The sequence below is a fragment of the Phodopus roborovskii genome, unplaced genomic scaffold, assembly GCF_943737965.1.
Source record: "Phodopus roborovskii unplaced genomic scaffold, PHOROB, whole genome shotgun sequence".
Lineage (NCBI taxonomy): Eukaryota > Metazoa > Chordata > Mammalia > Rodentia > Cricetidae > Phodopus > Phodopus roborovskii.
The window spans coordinates 14,850,767-14,872,740 of NW_026126540.1; the positions used below are offsets into that span (position 1 = coordinate 14,850,767).

A 21,974-nucleotide genomic window follows, 5' to 3' on the forward strand; every position below is an offset into this window, starting at 1 on the left:
ATTTCTTTGACCAGGAGTCAAGTTCCTTCCCTTTGAGGGATAAACAGTCTTAGTTCAAAGTTAAAAACCAAGACATAAGTACAGAAATGAGTCATTGATTCTGGTTTTACTTACTATACAGAGAAATATACTACCTTCCTTCATTGACATTGAACCAGGAAATACGTCATTGGACTCAAATTCAAATATATTGCACCTGTATCCAAAGATAAAATTATAAGGCCTGAGGGGTTAACAGATGGGGCCCATTACTCTAGTCAAAAATGTTACAAAGCTCCATCTCACTACCCCCACCACACTAATGGCACAAGGCTTTTCAGAAGGGCACAGAGTCCTCAAGGAGTATCACACTGCTGCCAAGTAGCCGGATAAAAAGAAGACACCTGCAATTCTGAAATTTCAGCAGGGAATGGGAGAAACAGCATCTGATTTCCTGTCTCCAGGAAACTGACATTGGTGGAAGAGGATTTCATACTCAGATCACAGCGCCAAGGTTTCCCGTGCCTCGGCATTTGGATGGATTTTGGGAAACAAGGTTAAATTTAATTACAGTATTAGTAAAGAATAGCATATAAAACAAAATATGCCTCTTTTTTCATCTGGTTTATAAATCTGGGGAGAATATTGTTGGGGAGGGAATTTTAATATCTAGATTTTATTCTATTAAAAGGAAATTTTATTAGCTGGATATCATAGTGTAATACACAAATCAGTGTAATCAAGGAGGTAGAGAGAAGACCATATTGACAACAGAACCCTCAATGATGTCAGTTGGTAGAGGAAATTAAGGGACCTTCTTTAAAAAAGTATGATCAATCAGAATAAGATAGGCCCTCCATAGCAGGTAATAATCCTACAGTGAGAAGGGAGCCCATGAGAACAACAGGGAAATAGGAAAGAAAGCAATTCACAGAATAAATGCATAGATTTTTAACATTATGCAAAGTCACAAAAATTAAGCCACTAATAAGACAAAAGTACTCAGAATAATCTCATTTCCATTAGCCAAATAAAATAGAACATAAAGGCCAAGGCCATTTCTGTGTTTGAGAGTCTTACATACTTATTACCGCTTGAAACAGTTGTCAGTGGAAGGATTGAGTAACACTTAACACATTAAAACATCCGCAGCTACTTGATAATACCTCAAAAGTGTGCTCATAAGGTCACTTTGGCTTTAATATATAATTACTTAATATTATGATATTAATGTTCTTTGGCCAACAGATGTATTTGACTCAAATCAGTTTGTATAATTTAATAATTAGAGATTATCTCATCCTTCCAGTTTTATTTAATATTTTGAAAGTATTAATAAAATGTTGTAAAGTGCCCCAGATTTTCTCTACAAGCACATAAGGCTAAAAGTCTTCACTTGACAGGTTCCTAGCTTCTTTTATTCCTAAGTATCTGTCTACCAGTTTTTGTTTTTCTCTTCCTCTGTTTATGTCAACTGTTGTTTATTTAGTTTTGAGACTTACTTCTCTTTCATTAATAGAATCTTCTCTCATACAATATATCCCGAACACAGACCACAGTTTCTCCTCCCTCTACTTCTCCAAACTCCTTACAACCTCCTCTCTCCCCAAGCTCTAATGCCCCTCCATCTTCTCTTCAGAAAATAACACACCTCCAAGAGACAAGAGCCAACAGGACAAAACAAAATACAATAAGACAAGACAAAAGCTCTCATATGGAGTCTGGACAAGGCAATAGGAAGAAACGAGTCCCAATAGCAGGCAAAAGAGTTAGAGATATAACCTCTCTCAATCACTTTTAACCAATGGGAATAACAAAGTGAAGGTAGGGGGAAGGGTTAGATAGATTCCTAAACTAAAGCCATCTTTGGCCTCATCCACAAGTAAGCCATCTTTGGCCTCATCCACAAGTAAAATTTGTTCATATTCTGCCCTTTCAACTTAGCAAGCATGACTCAGCTTCTAATATCAGTTCAAATTTAACACACTCAAACATTAATTACCTATAGATCTGCATGTCTAATTAAGAACGTCATACTCAATGTGAAGAGTGCCCTTATGTAGTGCCTTCCTACAGCTAATAGTAACATCATAAATAACAAACAGGCCTTACTCTGAATTAATACTCAACCCCTGGAATGTAGTAGGAATTCATTAAATAGTTCTTGAGTGACAGAATCAACGACACTATTAATTATGAATTGTTAAATACCCTAGGAAAGGAAATAAGATATCGCTTTGTAAGAAAATGACAGTATGACAGATGTCTCTCAGGAAATGATATGCTAAAGCAGACATCAAGAGGCTCTACAAATATGAGCTATGTGCAGACATTTGGCCCATATCAGAAAGTTAAAGACGGTCAATCAGATTAATGATTTAGATTTAGTAAATGAGCAAGTCTGGAGAACTCACTGGAGAACTGGGCAGAACCCAAATATTATAAAGCCTGAAAGTTAGGCTGAGAATTTCAATGTTCTACCTCTTATAATGCTAAGAAGGATGTCTTTCAAGCAAGTGGGAAGGAGATTGATGTTGGCAAAAGAAACACATTTAAAATAATTCAGACTACTTTGTTGAAAATGGAACACATAAAGACCAGTGTGGCACTAAGGACATGAAGTACTGAATGCATAGTGGTACATTGACCTTGGAGAATAGGTCTAAAAAGAAGTCTCTAAATATGAAATACATATAGATGGAAATAACATCACTATGATACAAGTATAAACAATGGATTTAAAATATACCTAACTTCTGAAATAGTTCTAGTAAAACCATGTTCTAAAAATGTGGTCAGAGGGCAAAGGGGAAGGCCAAATACTAATAAGCTCAGATGCAGAGGACTTTCTATCCTCATATTAAAGTCATCCTGAACCTTGAAATCCCCATTTACTACCACGACTCTGTCTATAGTTTACATTCATAGTGTAGATATCAAATCTTCCTTCTCAAAACAAGGGTCAAAGCTGTTGACAAAGTTTTATATTTTATTTTAGTTTAGTTTAGTTTATACAGTACTGACTGGCTTTTACACAGAGGCCAGTCATGTCATGGTTCAAGGGGAGAGGGTCAAGGAAATATGCCTAGCTTGAGAAGGCCAAGTCTAAGAGATTCATGGAGAATGGATTGATGCTGGCTCCTTTCCAGTCTGCCCTTCAATAACTAGGTGCTCCATCTTGGTCAAAATGGGCCTCTGGATTTCATTTGAAGCTTTAAATACTCCAAGAAGTGAACTGCTGAAGGAAGCACTATGGAGCTTAGCTATGCTTATATGAAATTTTTTACTCCCTTGTCTTTTCTTAAGAATAGTCTCCAAAACACATGAACATCCCGACAAAATGTTTTGTACAATGTGAGGTGTGCATAGATTCACATATGTTCTTCATGGGTCTGATTAGTGTTAAGGAGACCTTGGCTTCTGAACCCCAAAGCAGGCCTTCTAATACTAACCTTTACAACAAAGAATATAAATGTATAAAGAATTCCCCATCCCCAAATTAGTGCACTGATATAACACATAAAAAATCCTATGTAATGATACAAGGCAGCTTAGGTTGTATACCAGATGCCTGTGCTGGACTACCTTACACACAAGTAGATCATGACCTCATGATCAACATGTAACTTCTCTGAGGTTCAGAGACCTTATTTTACAGCAAAGTAAATGTTCCTGATAAATCTTTTACATTGAACAAGATTTAGTAACTATAAACTACTATAAAACTTTCTATTTATATGCTTTCATGAATTTCCTTCAAGTCACTTCCGCTCTGATTAAGGTCATGGCCATTCTGCTATCTTTGTTGCTCACATGACAAGCTGTTTTATGCTAAGACCAAACACTAAGTCATTAGTTTTTTCACAGACTATTCCTATCAACTGTGCTCTCAAATATTGAGTGTGCATTCTATGTGCCTGTGTTTTTGTTGTTGTTGTTGTAGCTTTGTTTTGGGTTATTTATTTGTTTTGGTTTTGATTTTTTTTTTACTTTCAGCATGTATCTATGTATTAAAATTGCATTAATCACTTATACAGCAAAATTAAACAAATAAATTCTTAGGCATTCATACACTTTCATAGTACTATACCAACACATGTCAATGCCAAGGGCAATTGCTGTGTTTGCCCCATTAAGTAAGGGATACATTCTGTCACCTACCTCTGTCACTGTCATAGAGGTATGCAAACTTATCCCATTGGTAGTACTCAATCAAGCTAAGGAGTGCTCCTTTGAGGTCAGGTCGCATCTGGATGACAAATGGATGTGTGCCATCTGTAGGGAAGCTAGGTGTGATGAAGGACACATGGAGTGTCCCACAAAATGATGTTATGGTATTTACAGACTTCTTGTCATAAAATCCAAAAATTGCGTAGACTCCTCTTGAGAACTGGGAGCAGACTGGAAATTAGAAACACAGAAAGGAAAAGCTATTTAATCATCATGTAATCACATTGATTTTCTTGAAAGACAATGTTCCTTCATATAGAGTACAAAATCATTACCAATCAATAGAAATAGCAAGTTAACATTAATGAATCATCAAAATTTATGGGGAACTTATTTCCTTAGCCTTCAATTAGAAAAAAAAGGTGTAAAGTAGCAAATAAGGATGCAAAAAATGCCCATTCCCTATGGAGGTTAGTGGTTAGTGGGGGAGGGCAAGGGAGTATAGGAGGGAGAGGGAACTAGGATTGAGAAATAAAATAAAATTGTTTCTAAATTAAATAAATTTTAAAAGATTAAAAATAAAATAAAAATAACAAAAAAAAAAAAAGAAAAGAAAATGCATGGATCATTTAACAAGCTTTACATGGGGAAATGTATTTTCGGACACTTTTTAAAACATATACATCATTGAGGCTTTACATTTTTATTTTAAAATACAATTAAATTCCTTTCCCCCTTCTTTTCCTTGTTCTAATGCCTCCCATTACTTGATTCTCCATCTCTTCTCAAATTAATAACCTCTTCACTTATTGCTACATACGCATAACATATCAATACAACTTGCTGAGTCTTTTTTTGTTGTTGTTGTTGCTTGTATGTATATGATTTCATGGATGAGAGCTTTTTAATGCAGTAAACTACTAGGGGTCTTATCCATGAGAGAGGCTAACTCTCTCTCAACAACCATTAGTTGCCTGTAGGTGTTCTGTTTTGTTTTAAACTAGGAATAGCATCCCACAGGATTTGCCCTATTCAGTGTAGAATGTTTATTGCTAATTTTAGAAACAAACTGTAGTTATCTAAACAATAAATTCTCCCAAAACAGCTTATTCCTAAGAAAATCAGATTTTTTAAGGCTTTACATGATCTGGAGAGATAGTCCAGTTGTAAAATGCATACTTCATAAGCAGATAACTGAATTGGAGCCATAGAACCCACATTAAAAAGCCAGCCATAGTGTCATGCTTTAGTAATATCATCACTTCGGGAGGTAGAGATAGGAAGATCCATGGGATGCAATGGTCAACTGGCCTAGCCTAATCAGTAAGCCTCAGATTCAAGGAGAGATTTTGTAAACATGAGGATGACAACACCCAAATGTGACTTCTGTCCTCTTTATTCATATGCACACATGAGTATGCTCAGCAGCATATACACTCACGTACCAACACACATGTGGAGATATACACACAAAGAAAATCAAGCTGAATTGTTTTGATGGGGCTTTATTTCACAAACACCAGTAGTTCTAATGTTAACCAAAAATTTCTGTATGAAGAGGAAGATATCACATTTGTCCCAGATATACAGAAATCTATCACAAAAGAGGTATATCCTCCTCTGTGTCACTCAACTGGCAATTAAAGTAAATAAATACAATTAAACAAATTCTCTAATTTTACTTGTTTTTTTTTAACACCGAGCTTAACCTACATGTTCCCCTGCATATAAAACAAAAGTTAATAAAATATTTTGCCTAAGTACCATTATTTTTAATATAATAGGATATTGTGTTTGAAAGTCATCTTCCACAACCCATTGGCTACTTCAGATATTTCTATCACAGTGAATTAATTGCACATGACTATTTTCCCTCTACCTTTCTCTTTCTGGAAGTTCTTTGGTGAAATCTATATACTAAAATGTGTTACTACGTTTCTTCTACATTCCAAACACCCTGCTTCAGTAAAAGAAAATTCTTACATGATGGATATCATGTGTCTGCTAAAGTTTATATTAACTCATTTCTTTCTTATGATAAATCTTGATATAGGAGGATTTATTATCCCCAAAATAATGATAGAAAATTTGTCAATTTGAGTAAATAGCCTGTAGTCAGTAAGAGATGCTATGTTATGTTGCTGACTTTGAGCGTACAGCCCCCAATCAGCACCAGGGTAAATAAGGAAATCCACAAATGCAGGGAGGGCTAGACTTTTCTATCTGAGGATTAAAAAAAAAAAAAAAAAAAAAAAAAAAAAAAAAAGAAAAAAAATAAGTAAACACAGATACTTTCTGATAGTAACTTCCTCTTCACTTCATCTTAAGAAAATCATCCCTGTTAAATCTCTCTTGCTCTTTTATACAATTTGTTAATTAGCTCTATATCTCTTCTTCCAAAGCTCTGTTCAGTAGCTTCTCCCTACTTAGCTATATCCTTATCTTGGCTCTCTCTCTCTCTCTCTCTCTCTCTCTCTCTCTCTCTCTTTCTCTCTCTGCCCTGAGTTTGCTGCTTTATTCTTCTGCATCACCGTTGCTTTTTTTCTGCCTCTCTCCTTTGCCTCTCTGCCCTCTGTCTCTCTTCCAGTGCTCTCACAGCCAAACGCTTGGCAATTGTATATTACATATTTCAATTTCATAACACATGTTAAGTCACATAGTTTCTTTCGGGTTATACAATGTTACAATGACCCATGCATGTAGCTCTAGGTTGGTGAGGGTTCCCAGACAGAAAATGACATTGGAAATCAAGATTTCACAATAGCAATTAATTAGCTGGACCTTGAATGGCAGGGAGTATGTACAGACTAAAGTTGCTTCAAGCTCTGGCCGTGAACCAGTAAAACACTTGGGGAAATGACCTTGTGTATTTGTCTCTAGGGTTAACCAACCTGCCTTGAATCTGCTCTAACATCTAAAGTTAGCTAGTCTGTGTAAAAAGCTGTTTTTGTGACTGAGAATCCTATGTCTGTCAGAGTAAAATAAAATATCCTAGCATTATTTCCATTCATCAAGACTACACAGCCTAAGCAGAAATCATTCTTGTGACTATTCAAAGCTATATGTGTGCCCAACAAGCATAAAACACAACACTTAAAGATTGTGGAAACAATCCCACAGATGTTATTTTTTATTATTATTATTTAATTTATTATTTTACATGTCGATCCCAATTCGCTCTCCCTCCTTCCCTCCCTCCCTCCCTCCCTTTTACCTTCTCTGTCCCCTTACATACACCCTGACCACCCTCCCCTCCCATCCCCCCCACCCCAATTCCACTAGGGCAATGCCATCCAGGTGAGATCATGCAGATCTGTCAGGTCATTTGAAGTAGGGACTAAGACTTCTCTCCTGTCTTTAGGGTAAGGCAGTATCCCTCCATGGGGGATGTGTTCACAAGGACCATTTTTGCACCAGGGATAAATCCTGGTTCCACTGTCTGAGGTCCTTTAGACTGCTCAGTCCTTCTGGCTGAGACCCATATTCAGGGGGGTCTGAGTCAGTCCCATGATGTTCTTATAGAGAGGTATAGTGGTGGCACTTGAAAATGTTACAGGAACAACTGGTTATCCCGTCAATATCCCCACAGCTTTGCCAAGTGGGGCTTCACAATAACTTCTGGTGAGATGGCTTCTTCAAGTAGGACTTCCGAACAAGGGTCAACTTGTTAAATTGTTGTCACTGATGTACAGTACCATGGCCCTTTGCAGTGTTCAAACCTAGGCAGTCTGGATTCAGAATTTAAATATCATACAATATATTTTAAAAGCCCAATTAATGAACTATCTAGCCAAGTGTTATTGTTCCTGTACTCCTGGCCCCTTTCATTCAGATTTCTTTAGTATAATCAGAAAGGTCTTTTGAATTATCAATATGACTGAATCTCTTCCTGGAAAGTGACAGTTACTTGGCCCAGGACTGCTATGTTCTATAGAAACCATCTGTGACAGTCTTCTAGCCACCAGCCCCAGTGACCAGATGCTTTTGATGGATACATATCTGGTCTTTTAAGAATGATCCTGAATGTATCAGCATCTTCCAAATACATTACCTCCACATGAAGACAAAACCAACACTATCTTACTTTACTATGTCTCTCTCTCAAAGATAAGTAGAAATAGATTTGTCGCATAAACAAGAACCTTGGTAAAAATAGATGCAAATTCTAAGAAGCAAACATAGAAATATAACCAACATTTCAATAATTGATCATAATTGAAAGGATGCTGATATCAGCTATTCCTCTGAGTGGTCCATATTTCTAAAAGATTTCTATCTTCCTTTAAATATTTCTTGGCCTTCTACTTAATTCTGTCTTCCTAGCATAAGCTTTCTGGGATTTTAGGGTACATCTATATAATAGATTTTTGATATCTCCTCTTTTATTTTTAATGTTCCATAGAATGGGCTGCAGAATACATCAGAGAATAACCAAATGGTTTTTCACTTATTTCATGAAACTCTGAGATGATATTGTAGTATTTTATCCATGTCTTTATTATTTGTTATCTTCCAGACAAAAGGGTAGCCTTTAATATATTTGATGACTGTATCTGTTCATCACATAGCTATAAAAGGCCTTTGGCTGTGAAGGCTTCTAGGCAAACTCAGCAATGATCTCTTACTTTATCTGGATACATGCATACTGACATCGGTATCTTAAATTTAAATTGATGAAGCATGACACCTGAAAAGGGAGGATTGCTATAAAATTCTCTCTGGATCTACTTTATTTGATTTCCAGTGAGAGGCTGGCATGGCATCTGGGCACTATGGGGCTATGATATAGTATGATTTATTGATGGGACTTCCTCTTTTTAATGGAAAGAGCAGCCACGGCATCACCTGAATGCTTGAAAGGGAAAGCTGCTGTTTGAATACAGAACCCCAGGAAGGAACCATCACTTTTCATTTCCCATTGATCTGAACTAAGTTGTGAAGACCCCTTTGTTTTGTAACCAGCTGGAAGCACTGCCTGTGTCTCAGTAAGAGGACAAAACTATATAAAACTTTGTAAGAAATTATGGCTCTTTTAACTCAGAAACCACTTTTTTTCATAGGGAATTCTACCAGTTCATCAGTGAATATTATTTTACAGCAATGGTCTTTGTCTCCTGACAAACCTTGGTTATCCTCAACCCTATCACATTACCTTTCATGAATTATAATGACTTTCTTTTTTCCTACTCTGCTCCATTTTTTTTTTTTAATTTTACATGTCGATACCAGTTCTCCCTCCCTCCCTCTTACCCTCTCCCCCCCCACACATGCACCCTGATCGCCCTCCCCTCCCATCCCCCACCCCCATGTAGGGCTACACCATCCAGGTGGGGTCCTGTAAATCTGTTAAGTCATTTGAAGTAGGGACTAGGACTTCTCTCCTGTCTCTAAGTTAAGGGTGTGCTCCATTTTTTTTTTTTTTTTGTTATTTTTCTCTTAATATCCTATTTCTACAGATGTTACTTGATCAATATCTTACTACCTGGTTATAGTAATGTTGAGATCTATGAGCAAACATCTTAGCTGAGGCACTGTTTCCAAGTTCAAAATAACAATCTGAGAAAGGAAACTTAATATCATGTTACTTGAGTGTCTCACATCCAAATGTCCAAGACCTTCTGCAATCTCTCAGTATGGCATTTGACTTTGTATTTGACTTTGTATTGTCACCAAGTGCCTGATAGGTATTTGATAAGAAAGTTCTGCTTTCATTCCTTTTACATGCATGCAGTGGAAGTCTATGGTAGAACTGAGTTCAATTCACAGATGTTAGAAAGCTGAGGGAGATGAAGGACCAGTATAAGCTCTTACTCTAAAAAGCATGTCCACAGTGACCTACTGCATCCTTCACTTTCCCCAAAACATCACAAACTGAGGAGCAAGCATTTAACATTATCAAGAGTTGTAGAGGCATTGCCTATTCAAGTTTTAACATTTTGCTCTGGCTACCAAGGACTCCTAGCCATCTCATAATGCAGAATGATTTTTTTTTATTTCTGAGAGTCAGCATCATCTTAGCCATTATGAAATTAACTTAAAACCCAAATGAAAAGTCTCTCTTGAGACACAAGTCAAACTCTACCCATGACTCGCTCTAAAGTCAAACAGAAAGTGTATACTTCCAAGATGCAAATAACAAAATAAAAATCCCAATTCTAAAATAAATAGGGAAAAACAAGAAAGGCACAGAAGGGAACAAAGGAGAAAATGAAGATGAGGAAAATCAATCAGGAAAAACACTAAATTCTTCAGCACTGTGCAACACGCACTATATTGACAATGCGTGGTGTCATGATGGGAACTTCAAAGACCTGAGTAGCTGCATCACTATGGCTTTATCATCTTGTATTTCATACTGAATCTTTCATAGGATGCCTGCTTCCTGCTTGCAGGTTTCCCCAGGAGACATTCCACATTTTTGGAATCACTAAATTTACACTCAAAGCCTCATGCTCTACCATCTCAGGGAATATTTTCAGGGACTGTGACCCTGATACACTCTCTTTTGCATATCTCTCTCTCTCTCTTTCTCTCTCTCTCTTTCTAAATCTAGGTGGGGTCCTCCAAGAAACTAACTTTTTCTTACTTTATCCTCTCACAGTTCACAAAGATGGACCTGATTGGGGTGAGAAGGGAATGAAGAATTGACAGATACACACATAAACAAGTATTTGTAATCAGGTGGTCTGGGCCTTACATTAGAGAATCTGTAGCACCTTTACTCAGCATGTTTCTACAAAGAGTTGAACATAGAGGCAGGGTTATTGCACACAGCTGAGTAAGGGGCAGGGTTGTTACACATAAGTAAAGAGGCAGGGCTTAAAGCTGTATCAAGGAGCCAAGTTTAGCTAATGTTGGTAGAAGGAATCTCTGTAAGAAATCAGTCTTTGAGCTATGAAAATCTAGGGAGGGAAAGTAACATTTATTCTCAGACCCCAGGTAAGTTTTTGCCATTTCTCCTGACCCTTACTGCACTGACAGAGTCTTACCTATTTCCCTCTGGGTTTGGTCCTTAACACGGCCATGCCCATGCCAATAGCACACATGACTTCAGGACTTCATTAACTCCTGGTTCCTTCTCTCCTCATATTTTGTCATCTGCATGTCTATAAAACTAGTATCATGTGGGTAATCAAGGACTGCTACCCTCTTAAGCATTGGCCACCCTTTTTTGGATAATGTATATATAAGCCTCTGATTGCTTAGGTTTCTGAATGTGAAGAAATACTGCCCCCAGCAACCTTGCATAACCAGAGGGCTGCAGAGCACTTTTAAGCAAGTTTATATTTTGTGAATTTGTCAGCTCTGGATTTGCTATGATCTTGTTTATTCTTAGGATGTCTTTGTGGCATCTTTTTCCTAATTGAAAGGACACATGGATCACTCTGGAAAAGGGAAATAGATGAACTATCCTGGGTAAACTGGGAGTGGGGTGGTAGAGAGGAGGGAATGGAGGGTGGGTGGGGATATGACAGAATGGAATGGTCACTAATTTATTTTTAAATGTGATAATTTTATTACAAGCACACCTTACTTGACCACAATTGTGTTCCTTTTCCTGCAAACTGCTTTTTATACTTTTGGCTCTACTCTTTTTTCAAAATTCTCACTATAAACTTGGCTAAAAGATTTTTAACAATGCCACAGCCAAGATACTGACCTGTCTTAAACATTCTTTCACCAGCCTAAACTCAGCTACCCATGGGGTTTCAGGAAATGAACAACATATATAGAAATTCATCATCACCATAACAAAACACAAATAGCCTTCATTCCTGCCCTCATTAGGGTCTTTCTTTCCGTCTGCATTTTTATGACTTTTTTCTTCACTGCCTGCATTCTTGATTTCTAAGGTCATACTAGAATCACCAAGTCAACTCTACGTATAGCGTTCTAGGTTTATAACCTCTATGCTGTTTAAAATCCTTCCTATACAGTCATTTCCAATTTAAGAATTGTATTGTTAAGTTTATTAATACCAGTAAAAACATGCTTAGCACTAACTTTATGTATTAGTTGGAATGAGTGAAATTAGTTGGAATTATAAAATTTCCACCTCTGTGACACCATATGATATAATCAATTTATTGAAATAAGAACTTCTCTTCGTTCTTGGTTTTAGAGGTTTTATAACATAATCCACCGCTCTTTTCATTCTGGGCTCTTGTCATACACAGATCATAAAAACATGTGGCAAAGGAGTCTCCCCTTGTAGCAGATAGGAAACATAGAGACAGAAACAGAAACTGGAGACCAGCCTCTATTAGCATACCTATGATGACCAATATAGTTTAGTGACATCACAGCACATAAATTTCTACTATTTCCCCGAATAATTATACCAATGTGGGAACCAAATGTTCAAATTATGAACTTGTGAAAACATTTAATATTGTAATTGTAATCACAATGGGTGGATACAGAAATCTATTAACACATTAAACACTAACATTGAGTAAGGTGTTTGAATTAATTAGAATTGTGCTTATTTGTATCACTTTTATCTCTACTTTATTCCCCAATGATGCTTCCAAAAGTTAAGGTTTCTTCCTTGCCCTACATCTTCTAAAGGAAGGTTTAGAACTGCCCAGAGTATCCAAAACAGTGTTTTATTAACTCTGGCAAAATGTGAATAAAAAGGACAAGCTTTCTAAAATGAGGTAGATAATATCAGATTTCTGAACATTCGACACAAAGATAGAAGATAGAAATGAACACCAGTTTCAGCTCTAGCTTCATGACCTGTATAATTACAGTTTTACACATTATTGTAAGTTTCTGAATGAGTAGACTGCTTACCATAAATAAGAAGGTAATATATGACTTGAGGTTAAAAACTGGTTACAAAATAGTGATGATACTCTTATTCAGCTCTACTTGAGTTAAATAGTTATTAACAAAGTTGAAAAACTGAGCAAAGTTAAATTCTTCCATAAGACATTTTAGGTCAAACCACAGAAGTATTAATCTCCTGGGTGTAAGTAATTTACTTGCTGATTATTTCACTTTTTTTTACATGCACAGATGATATAAGCCAGCAACAATGCTGATGGTGCATTCAACACTTCTATCCTCTTGGGTCATTCTGCTCACTGGTGCTGCTAACGTGGCATTCACAATACAGTCTGGAAGACTTCACACCATTGTATAGTAGAAAAATAAAGATCTGTGCATGATTTAATTTTGTTTTCTATTTTTACATTTACACATTGGTATTCACTTTCATGAAATGGTATGAACTTCTTCATAATCAGGAAGCCTCTTTGCAACTCAGCATGTAGTCTGGTCATAGCTCCATCAAGAAGGAGTATTGCCCTTAAAACACAGACAGCTCCAGAGACCTTCATCTCTCATGGTGTTTGGATAGATTGCATTACTAAAAATTTCCTATCATTTGTTATGCACATGCTCTTGGGGTTTTGTTGTTTTCTGTTATTTTGTAACAGGATCTCAGCCTCTAGTTAAGGCAAGCTGGGTTTTGACTGTATAGCTGAGGCTGGTCTTGAACTTGCAGTGATCTTATCTTCCCAAGAGCTAAATGAGGAGTGCACCATCACTCCTGGATGACACAGATGTTTCTTAAACCTTTATCATCATCACTGTTGTTCCCCATAACTAGTTTATTGACTCAGATAATAAAAATTTCAATTTCTTGAAGGAAATGAAAATGAAAAGTGGAAGAAATGAAGAAAACAAAAGGAAGAAAAGAAAACCTTGAGAATTTTAGCTTGAGGAGCTCCATCTTCCTATAGGTTTATCTAGTGTCACCACATCATAATTACTGAAGTTACTTAGATTTAGAATTCCAGAAAATGTCCCTTATTTTTTTTCTTTGTTCTATAAATACCACCCTTCATCTAATTTATTCTACTTCATTCACTCCACAATGACCAAGTGTTGTTTGGAACCTCTTATGCTGTGTTCTAATGATGAACAAGCATGAACTTAGTGAGTAGGTATTTATTTAGCTGAGGTGTGCTAAGCAGAATTTTCCAAGGATTTCCTGTACCTTCACCCTTCCTGTTCTTTCTCTTTGATTATGACATGTTCATCTCTGTCCTTCTTTCAATTTCTATTCTTTTCTAAGTATCTTCCTAAAACATGCTACCTAAAAGGCATTCTCTGCTGGTTTGTTTCCCAATTCCTCTTGTTTTTTTTTTTTTTTTTTAGTTCAATTTCTTAGGGATCTCATCCTTGTTACCAAGGTCCCATATAACTTTTAAGGTAAATGTTTTCTAGAAGTCCATCACCTCAGTTGTTTATTTGTTTACAACTCTTTACTTGCCCAGAAAGTATACAGTATAGCTAACATATATACTATGTTATATATGCCCATGCTTTTAGTTATTTGAGTTATTATATTTCAAATGAGTTATAATTAAAATTATTTCTACACAATATCAAGGGTAATCTTTCTATAATAGAAAAGAAAAAGATATATGAAACAGCTGTTTTACAGGCTCTAAAAACACATAATTATCCTTTAAAGTTTAGACATTAAAAGCTTAGACATTATTCAAGGATATGCTAGCAATGACTGTGGGTACAGAGGTTGAAAATCCTAATAATGACAGCAACTGGAATTTGAATATGGAGTTGGGGTTGGTGAGAAAAGTTATTCTGTTCTGTCTCAACCTGAGGAGAGCAATATTACCCACATCAGCATAAGCTAGAACTGCATTAACAAAACAAACCAAAAAAAGCATCTCTCAGCAGTATCAGCATCTAGTTAGCTACATGGAGACCTCTATGTCTCTCCACCTTACTTTACACAGTCTAATTAGGGTTAATACTTGCTATCTATCAGTTATTCCTCAAAAGTTGGCTCATATTTTCCCCTAGCTTGAAATTTATCACTTCCACTAGGCAGTGTTCATGTGTTGAAAACCAAACCCATCTTCTCAGGCCAAAGGTTGTAATGATTCCATTATTTGCAGAAATTTCAGATATTGATATTGATGAAATAGAGTGAAACTACCCCTTTTCCATCAATAAGGCTTTTAAAGTTTACATATCTACTAAAGAACTGTATTTCTCATCTGTGGACTTGAACTATTTCTACCCAGGAGATGACAGTTTAATATCTTTACAGATCTCTTTAAATTCCAGCGATCACTGCATAGCTATTAAACAAAGCAACAAATGGCCCTCAGACAATGTGTGGAATAATAAGCATACATCCAAGTGATAGTCTCTATAAATTACCTCACAAATGTTTAACCCACACTCATGGCACCCATCTATGTAGTGATAAATTGTCTCTCCTTTGCATACATCTTGAGCTCATTTTTCATAGAAATAGTTAATGTGATACAACATCATCTCTCATTCATAGAAAACTGTGCAGAAGTAAGAATGCATTTATCTTTCTCCCCAGGAAATATCTGCCATTCCTGACTCTCATACTAAGTAATCTGAGTGAGGTTAAGTGCTCTAAGTTTATTGTTGTGGCCTTTATCATATGCTGCTTTAGAAATCTATAACATTTATTTTTGCTTCATTGTTCATCTAAGATGGCAAGCAATAATGGGATCAGCAGTAATGGTCAATAACTCTAATGTAAATTTTAAAGATGGGACCAGGACATGGAAGTGAAGGCAAATTACCTCCATTTATATAAAATGCTATTTCAAGAGAAATGGTTCCATTCTTCATCTTGGCTATTCATCAACACCCCACTGTGTGCCCCCTGCCCCAGTTTTGACCTCTGAAAAGTCTTGTTATCCTCCATGTCTAGGTAAGGTTCACATCTCTGGTGTGATGTGAATGTTACATATAGCATGCCAGGCTGAATGAATGCCTACGGGCCTGGCTTCTCATCTTACCAGGCATGTTTCTCGCAAGTGGCAAAATTCAAAGGTCTCAATGTCCTCAAAAGTCCCAACTAGTTTAGACATTACTCTAAAGGACGGAGAGTTCAAGAGAAAAATTCTAGAAAATTCCAAGTCACTTGTGTATTCTTTGTAACATATTTTTTATATAAATTCCATGTGACATATTATAAACTTCAAGGGACTTAGACCACCATTATTTGCATGTTTTCTTAGTCTTTTTCACATGTATCATTCTTTTTATACCTCTTCTCTGCCCTCTTCTGTTTTCTCCCAAATCCTTTTATTCTTCATGTCTCTTTTGGTCTTGAAATTGAACACTTACTTGAGTAAACCTTTGTGTCATTCTAATGTTGCTATTGGGTTCTTTAAATGTTCTTGTTTTAGGTATGCTGCTTAAGAAAGCTGTGGACTGTCTTGCTGACCCCTCATCATCTAGAGCAAGTATTTGGTTGATGTTTTTGTATTTTTTTTCAATAGCAAGAAATGCGTTTTGAATAAATCTCCCTTCATTCCCTCCCTCCCAGCTCTTCTTTCACTCCCCATCACCACCAACATTCTTTCTTCCCAGCTTCCCAGTTTCCCAGCTTCCCAGCTTAACATATTCTTTTCCTTTATGATACCTGATGACTCCTTTTAGTATTGCTTGGAAGCATGGATAGAGGACCATCTGCTGGAGTATGTGTTGCTTTTAAGAAAAAATTTCTTATACTTGTATGTGGGCTATATTTCTTCAAAGAAACATTTTAAAGACATGCCATCAATGTGTTATTGAAGCAATAAAAATTGAGTGAGAATTTGAATAACTATCTGACATACTTGATCAATGTATGAAATTAAATCCTTTTATACAGCCCATAATTCTTCTTTTCCCATAATAGATTGGCTTTTAAAAACCTATATATTATTAATGATTGTTCAATTAACCACCATGTGGTCCACAGGATATGAAAATAGGGAGAAAATATAATTTAGGTCACATAGTATCAATATTCAATCATTATCAATATAATTCCATAATTATTCACACCCTATTTTTAGAATACTACCATAGATGTTATAAGAAAAAACAAAAACCATTATTAATATGGATCAAAGCTATTTAGAGGGGTGAGATGAGAACAGTCAATGATTAAGAAAAGAAACAAAAGTCTAATTTTGTATGGCAATAACTATTTCCATGAAATGGAGAAAAACTAAAAGTGATCAGATGCAAGCTAATTGCAAGGGAAAATCTTAATAATATATCACAACTTATGTGTCATATGTTATGTTAGCTTCGTATGATCATTGGACAAAGGCACATATGAAATCAGTTAAAGTCATTATTTCAGATATCTAAATGAATGTGTATCTGTGTCTAGAGAACATGTATAATTCTGCATATAAATCACAGAGTAAATTATAAAGGTGGCAATTTAAGAGGGCCTAAATTGAATACAACTGGTGAGAGTTTGAGGCAGAACAAAAGTCCATACTGAAATCTGAACTCTGTAGTTTGGCTTCCTGCCTCCTTCAAGCTGTTCAATAACTGCCAAGCCTGCAAAGAAATTGTAAAAATAAACAGCTCTGATATAGCTAGGGCTTCTAAAATAAATTATCAAAGAATTGAAAATGTGTCTGGTTTCAATTTTTTTAAGAGTAAAATTACGGTGCAAGCCATATTTCAGTAGGAATGACAACAGATCTTCAATCAACAGGAACTAAATAAAATAAGTCCTAATGGAAAAGCTAGATGTGATAAGCCATATCCTTGGGCCAGTATATAGATTAAATGCTAGTCTATTCCTACGAAATAATTACTCCTGGAAATATTTTAAAGATCAAGAAGGAACCAGCAAAAATTGTGTTCTATGCGGTTTTTTTATGTAAGATGTCAGAAACAAGAGTAATATTAATGGGGATAGAGTATTGCTAATTTGTAAACTATTAATATCTTTAGTCAAGTCCATCTTATACCTCAGAAATTATTAAGCATAAAATAAATACAAATTTCACAAGAATTTGTCAAGTTATTTAAGAAGTTTTCATAAGATATTTTCATAAAATGTACTTTCTCTTACAGTGTGAATTGACTGAAGTGATGTGTGATATTATTTCACATAATATTATATATATATATATATATATATATAGAGAGAGAGAGAGAGAGAGAGAGAGAATATATTTAGAATATATTCTTTAACTTCATGAAATAAAAATGATTTGAAAACTGGCATATTGAATCTAATGTCTACATAACCATCATGCTATAAAGTAATAACAACACTTAAACTCTGCTCCAGGAACTGTTGAAGAGCTTCTGTACAGTAATTTAATACTTCCAACAATCAACACTAAAGAGGTTAAGTAAACTTCCCAAGATAACACAAGAAATGACAATGATGGTAGAGTTAAATCCCAGGCATTCTGAAAGCAGCTAGAAAATACCATATAAGAACATCTGGAACACATCCCAATAGATTGGCAAAATGAATTCAAGATTAGTGATAGATATCCTAAGCCAAAGAGACACTATAAGATAATAAGCTTATAAAACCATGTTTTGAAAACATGAAATGATTGTTTATGTTTATTCACATTTGCACACATACTCACTTAAAAACACACAAATACAAGTGTACAACCTTGCAGTATGCTCACAAAGACACTACCTAACCTGGCTAGAAATTTTACTAGCAGATTTTTCCAAGTGGTAGATTTCATCTTTGTTACTATCTCCCACTAACAAGTCCCAAAAACTTAATTCTATAAAGAGTTAAATTATTATTTACTGCATATGAGCTTAATTATATATGTGTGTGATGTGTGTATGTATGTGTATATATATATATGATAATTATATATGTATATATATATGATAATTATATATCCAGGGCATTTCAAGAACATTAAATTTTGGTCTCTTGCTGTAGCAAGTCAATGGGAACAGAAACACCAACTCTTTCTGAGACTACACACACACAAGAAGAACGAGACAAGCTAATCATTATAGGAAATCACCAGATGACTGAGACCAGACTGAAAAGACAAAGGCAGAACACTCTGTAAGCTATGGCCCACTGAGCAACCAAGGTGGAGTGAAGTTTCCTATGAGCCTAGACTTAAGGATTTCTTTACCTCACCCTGTCATCTCTAAGGCCCTTTCCTGATGTGTAGGAAGAGCAGTGTACAAGACAAATTCTAGTCACAAGCTGAACTGTGACCCAGGCATTTCACAAAGGTGCCATTGGACCATGCATCTTTAAATGAGTATTCCCCAATAACCAGACTGCCAGAAATTATATGTGTGATTAATGAAAATATAATACACCTTGTTTTTAAATAAAACACACCCTGCAAAGAAAAAAAATTAAAATCTAACCTGAATTTCACTGACATGTTTCCTTATCTCCATATCTATGTCCAGATAAATTAGATAGCTCATAGCAAGATTTGCATCATTGAATCCCAATAGTCACATAAAATACTTAATCAGAGTCTTATGAGATTTATAATTTCTATACTATAATGCCATGTGATTTCATTTCCATGAACACATCACTTGAAGGCACTTTAAGCAAAATCAAATACAAAGCCTGAGTTATCTGAAGTGTATATCCTTATTTGTGGATGTCAAGGTTATTCTGGAAAATGTCAGTAGGTATATATTATTTTGTTAAGAACCCTTGTTCAATATTACCAGTTTTCTTCATTTCAGTGTTTGAACATTCATTATGAGAGCAAGTCCAGATAAATAATACACCTGCCTTTGGCTAAGAGGCCACAACAAAGTAGTATTTTGTTTTATATTATTTCACACCTTGGTCATTAATTAAGTTGTAGAGAATGGAAAATGTCAAAACAAATACATTTTTTTAAACACATCAAATGGGCTTTTGTTATTCTACACCTAAATTTGTAAGGGTCAATTTTACTTCAGTTCTTTCTCAATCTTCCAGTGATTGTACCATGACCTCAAGTCTAATCAACATTAAAAGGCATTTGTTTCCTCAAAAGACACCCCAAAAATTAGTTAAAATAAGTAAAAATAGTTGTACAAATAAAAAAATGTTAAATTATGACAAAATATCCTAATTCCCTATATTATCACTAGTAGAAACAACCTAGTATTTGAATTCAGGATATCCCTTGTTTCTGATAATGATATGTTATTAAACAAAAACAAAGTATTACCCAGACTTTCAGGAATTTGAAACACATATTATAAGAGGTAAGGGCTGGGATATAGCTCTGAATCAGGTTGTGAGGTCAACACTCACAAGGGCCTGAGTTCAACTCTGGGCATCAAAACAGTAAAATACAAGGAGCACATTTCATCGTTTCAAATGTCACAAAGAAAATATGCCATGTAGTAAAGAGAATTGTAGCAGACCACTTGGTGTAACCTAACCCCTACGTAATTCAAACACCTACATATTACTATATCTAGGACCAGTAGGATACAATGCCACAGAAATGTTCTACTACAGATTGGCTGCTCACGTGAGTTCTATTTTAAAAAAGTTGAGTTATAGGAAAAACAAGTTAAAAGATAAGAATAAAATGGTACGCAAAATTTTCAAATGTAGTTGGCCCAAATTATGACTTGTATGTAGAACAAAATTGTTTTGTTCTTATGGGTATCTGCATATATCCCTTTATTCAGAGATTAAATTATTGAACACTTCTCTCAACACCACCCAACATACAAGATCCTTAAAAAGTTTGCTTATATTATTTGTAATAGCTAGAATCTGGAAACATCCTAGATGACCCACAACTAAAGAATGGATGAAGAAAATGTAGTACAATTACACAATGGAGTACTACTCAGTGTGTGTGTGTGTGGGGGGGGGGGGCAATGGAATCTTGAAATTCACAGTCAAATGGATGGAACTAGAAGAAACCATCCCGAGTAAGGTAACCCAGGCACAAAAAGATGACGAACATGGTATGTATTCACTCGTGTATGGATTTTAGACATAGAACAAAGAATCACCAGCCTACAATTGACACTGCCAGAGAAGCTACGAAACAAGGAGGACCCTAAGAGAGGCATACATGGTCCCTCACAGAAGGGGAAAGGGACCAGATCTCCTGAGCATATTGGGAGCAGGGGTGAGGGAGAAGTGAGTGGAGAAGGAGTTAGGAAAAAGGGAAGGGGATAAGAGAAGGGAAGAGGAGAGCATGAGGGACTAGGAAGATTGAGTTGGGGAGGAATAGAGGAGAGCAAAAAAAGAGATACCATAATAGAGGGAGCCATTAACGGTTTGAAGAGAAAGCTGGTACTAGAAAAATGTTCAGAGACCTACAAGGATGACCCTCAAATAACAATCTGAGCAATAGTGGAGAGGCTACCTTAAATGTTCTTCCCTGATAATGAGATTGATCCTAGAACCTTCATCCTGTAGCTGATGGAAATAGCAGCAGACACCCATAGCTTAACACTGAGCCCAACTCCTGGAATCCGGTTGTAGAGAGGGAGGAGTCAAAGGGGTCAAGATCAGGCTACAGAAAACTCACAGAGACAGCTGACCTGAACAAGGGGGATCCCATGGACCGCAGCCTGATAGCTGGGAAGCCAGCATAGGACCAACCCAGACCCCTTGAAAGTGTGTCTCAGTTAGAAGGCCTGGAGAGTCTACGGGGCCTCTGACAGTGGAACTAGGATGCATCCCTGGTGTATGATTTTTTTTTTTTTATTCCAGGGATCTAAGATCTTTTTTCTTCCAGAATGTTCTTGTTTCTACTAGATATAAATATGCTATGCTCATGTTTCAATTTTCTTCTGCAATCTTTTTTGGCCTCTGACCTGGTTCTACTGTCACAGTTACTTCACAGCACCGAAGGAAACCTTCGACCTTAACTGTGTGTGTCAGGAGTCATGATGTTATCCTTTCATTTGTGTCTTTTCAGCCAGATTGCATAATGAAGTTAAGGACTCTTTTCTATTCTTGAGTGCCAGCACAGAAAATAGCCTAGATTCTGTCATTAGAAAAATATTCAAGACTC

General features: G+C 36.0%; 1 protein-coding gene across 10 annotated transcripts in view; it reads right to left on the minus strand.

The window, feature by feature from the left end:
• The window catches only part of Gria2 (glutamate ionotropic receptor AMPA type subunit 2), a 126,989-nt gene that overhangs the window by 60,218 nt on the left and 44,797 nt on the right, over positions 1–21,974 (minus strand). For all 10 annotated transcript variants that reach the window (XR_007835434.1, XR_007835433.1, XM_051199195.1 and 7 more), the window contains exon 3: positions 4,141–4,380. Coding sequence is in view for 8 of the 10 variants with exons in the window: in XM_051199195.1 (XP_051055152.1) it covers positions 4,141–4,380 (240 nt within the window). In the remaining 2 variants the exon portion in view is untranslated. The remainder of the gene's footprint in view (positions 1–4,140; positions 4,381–21,974) is intronic.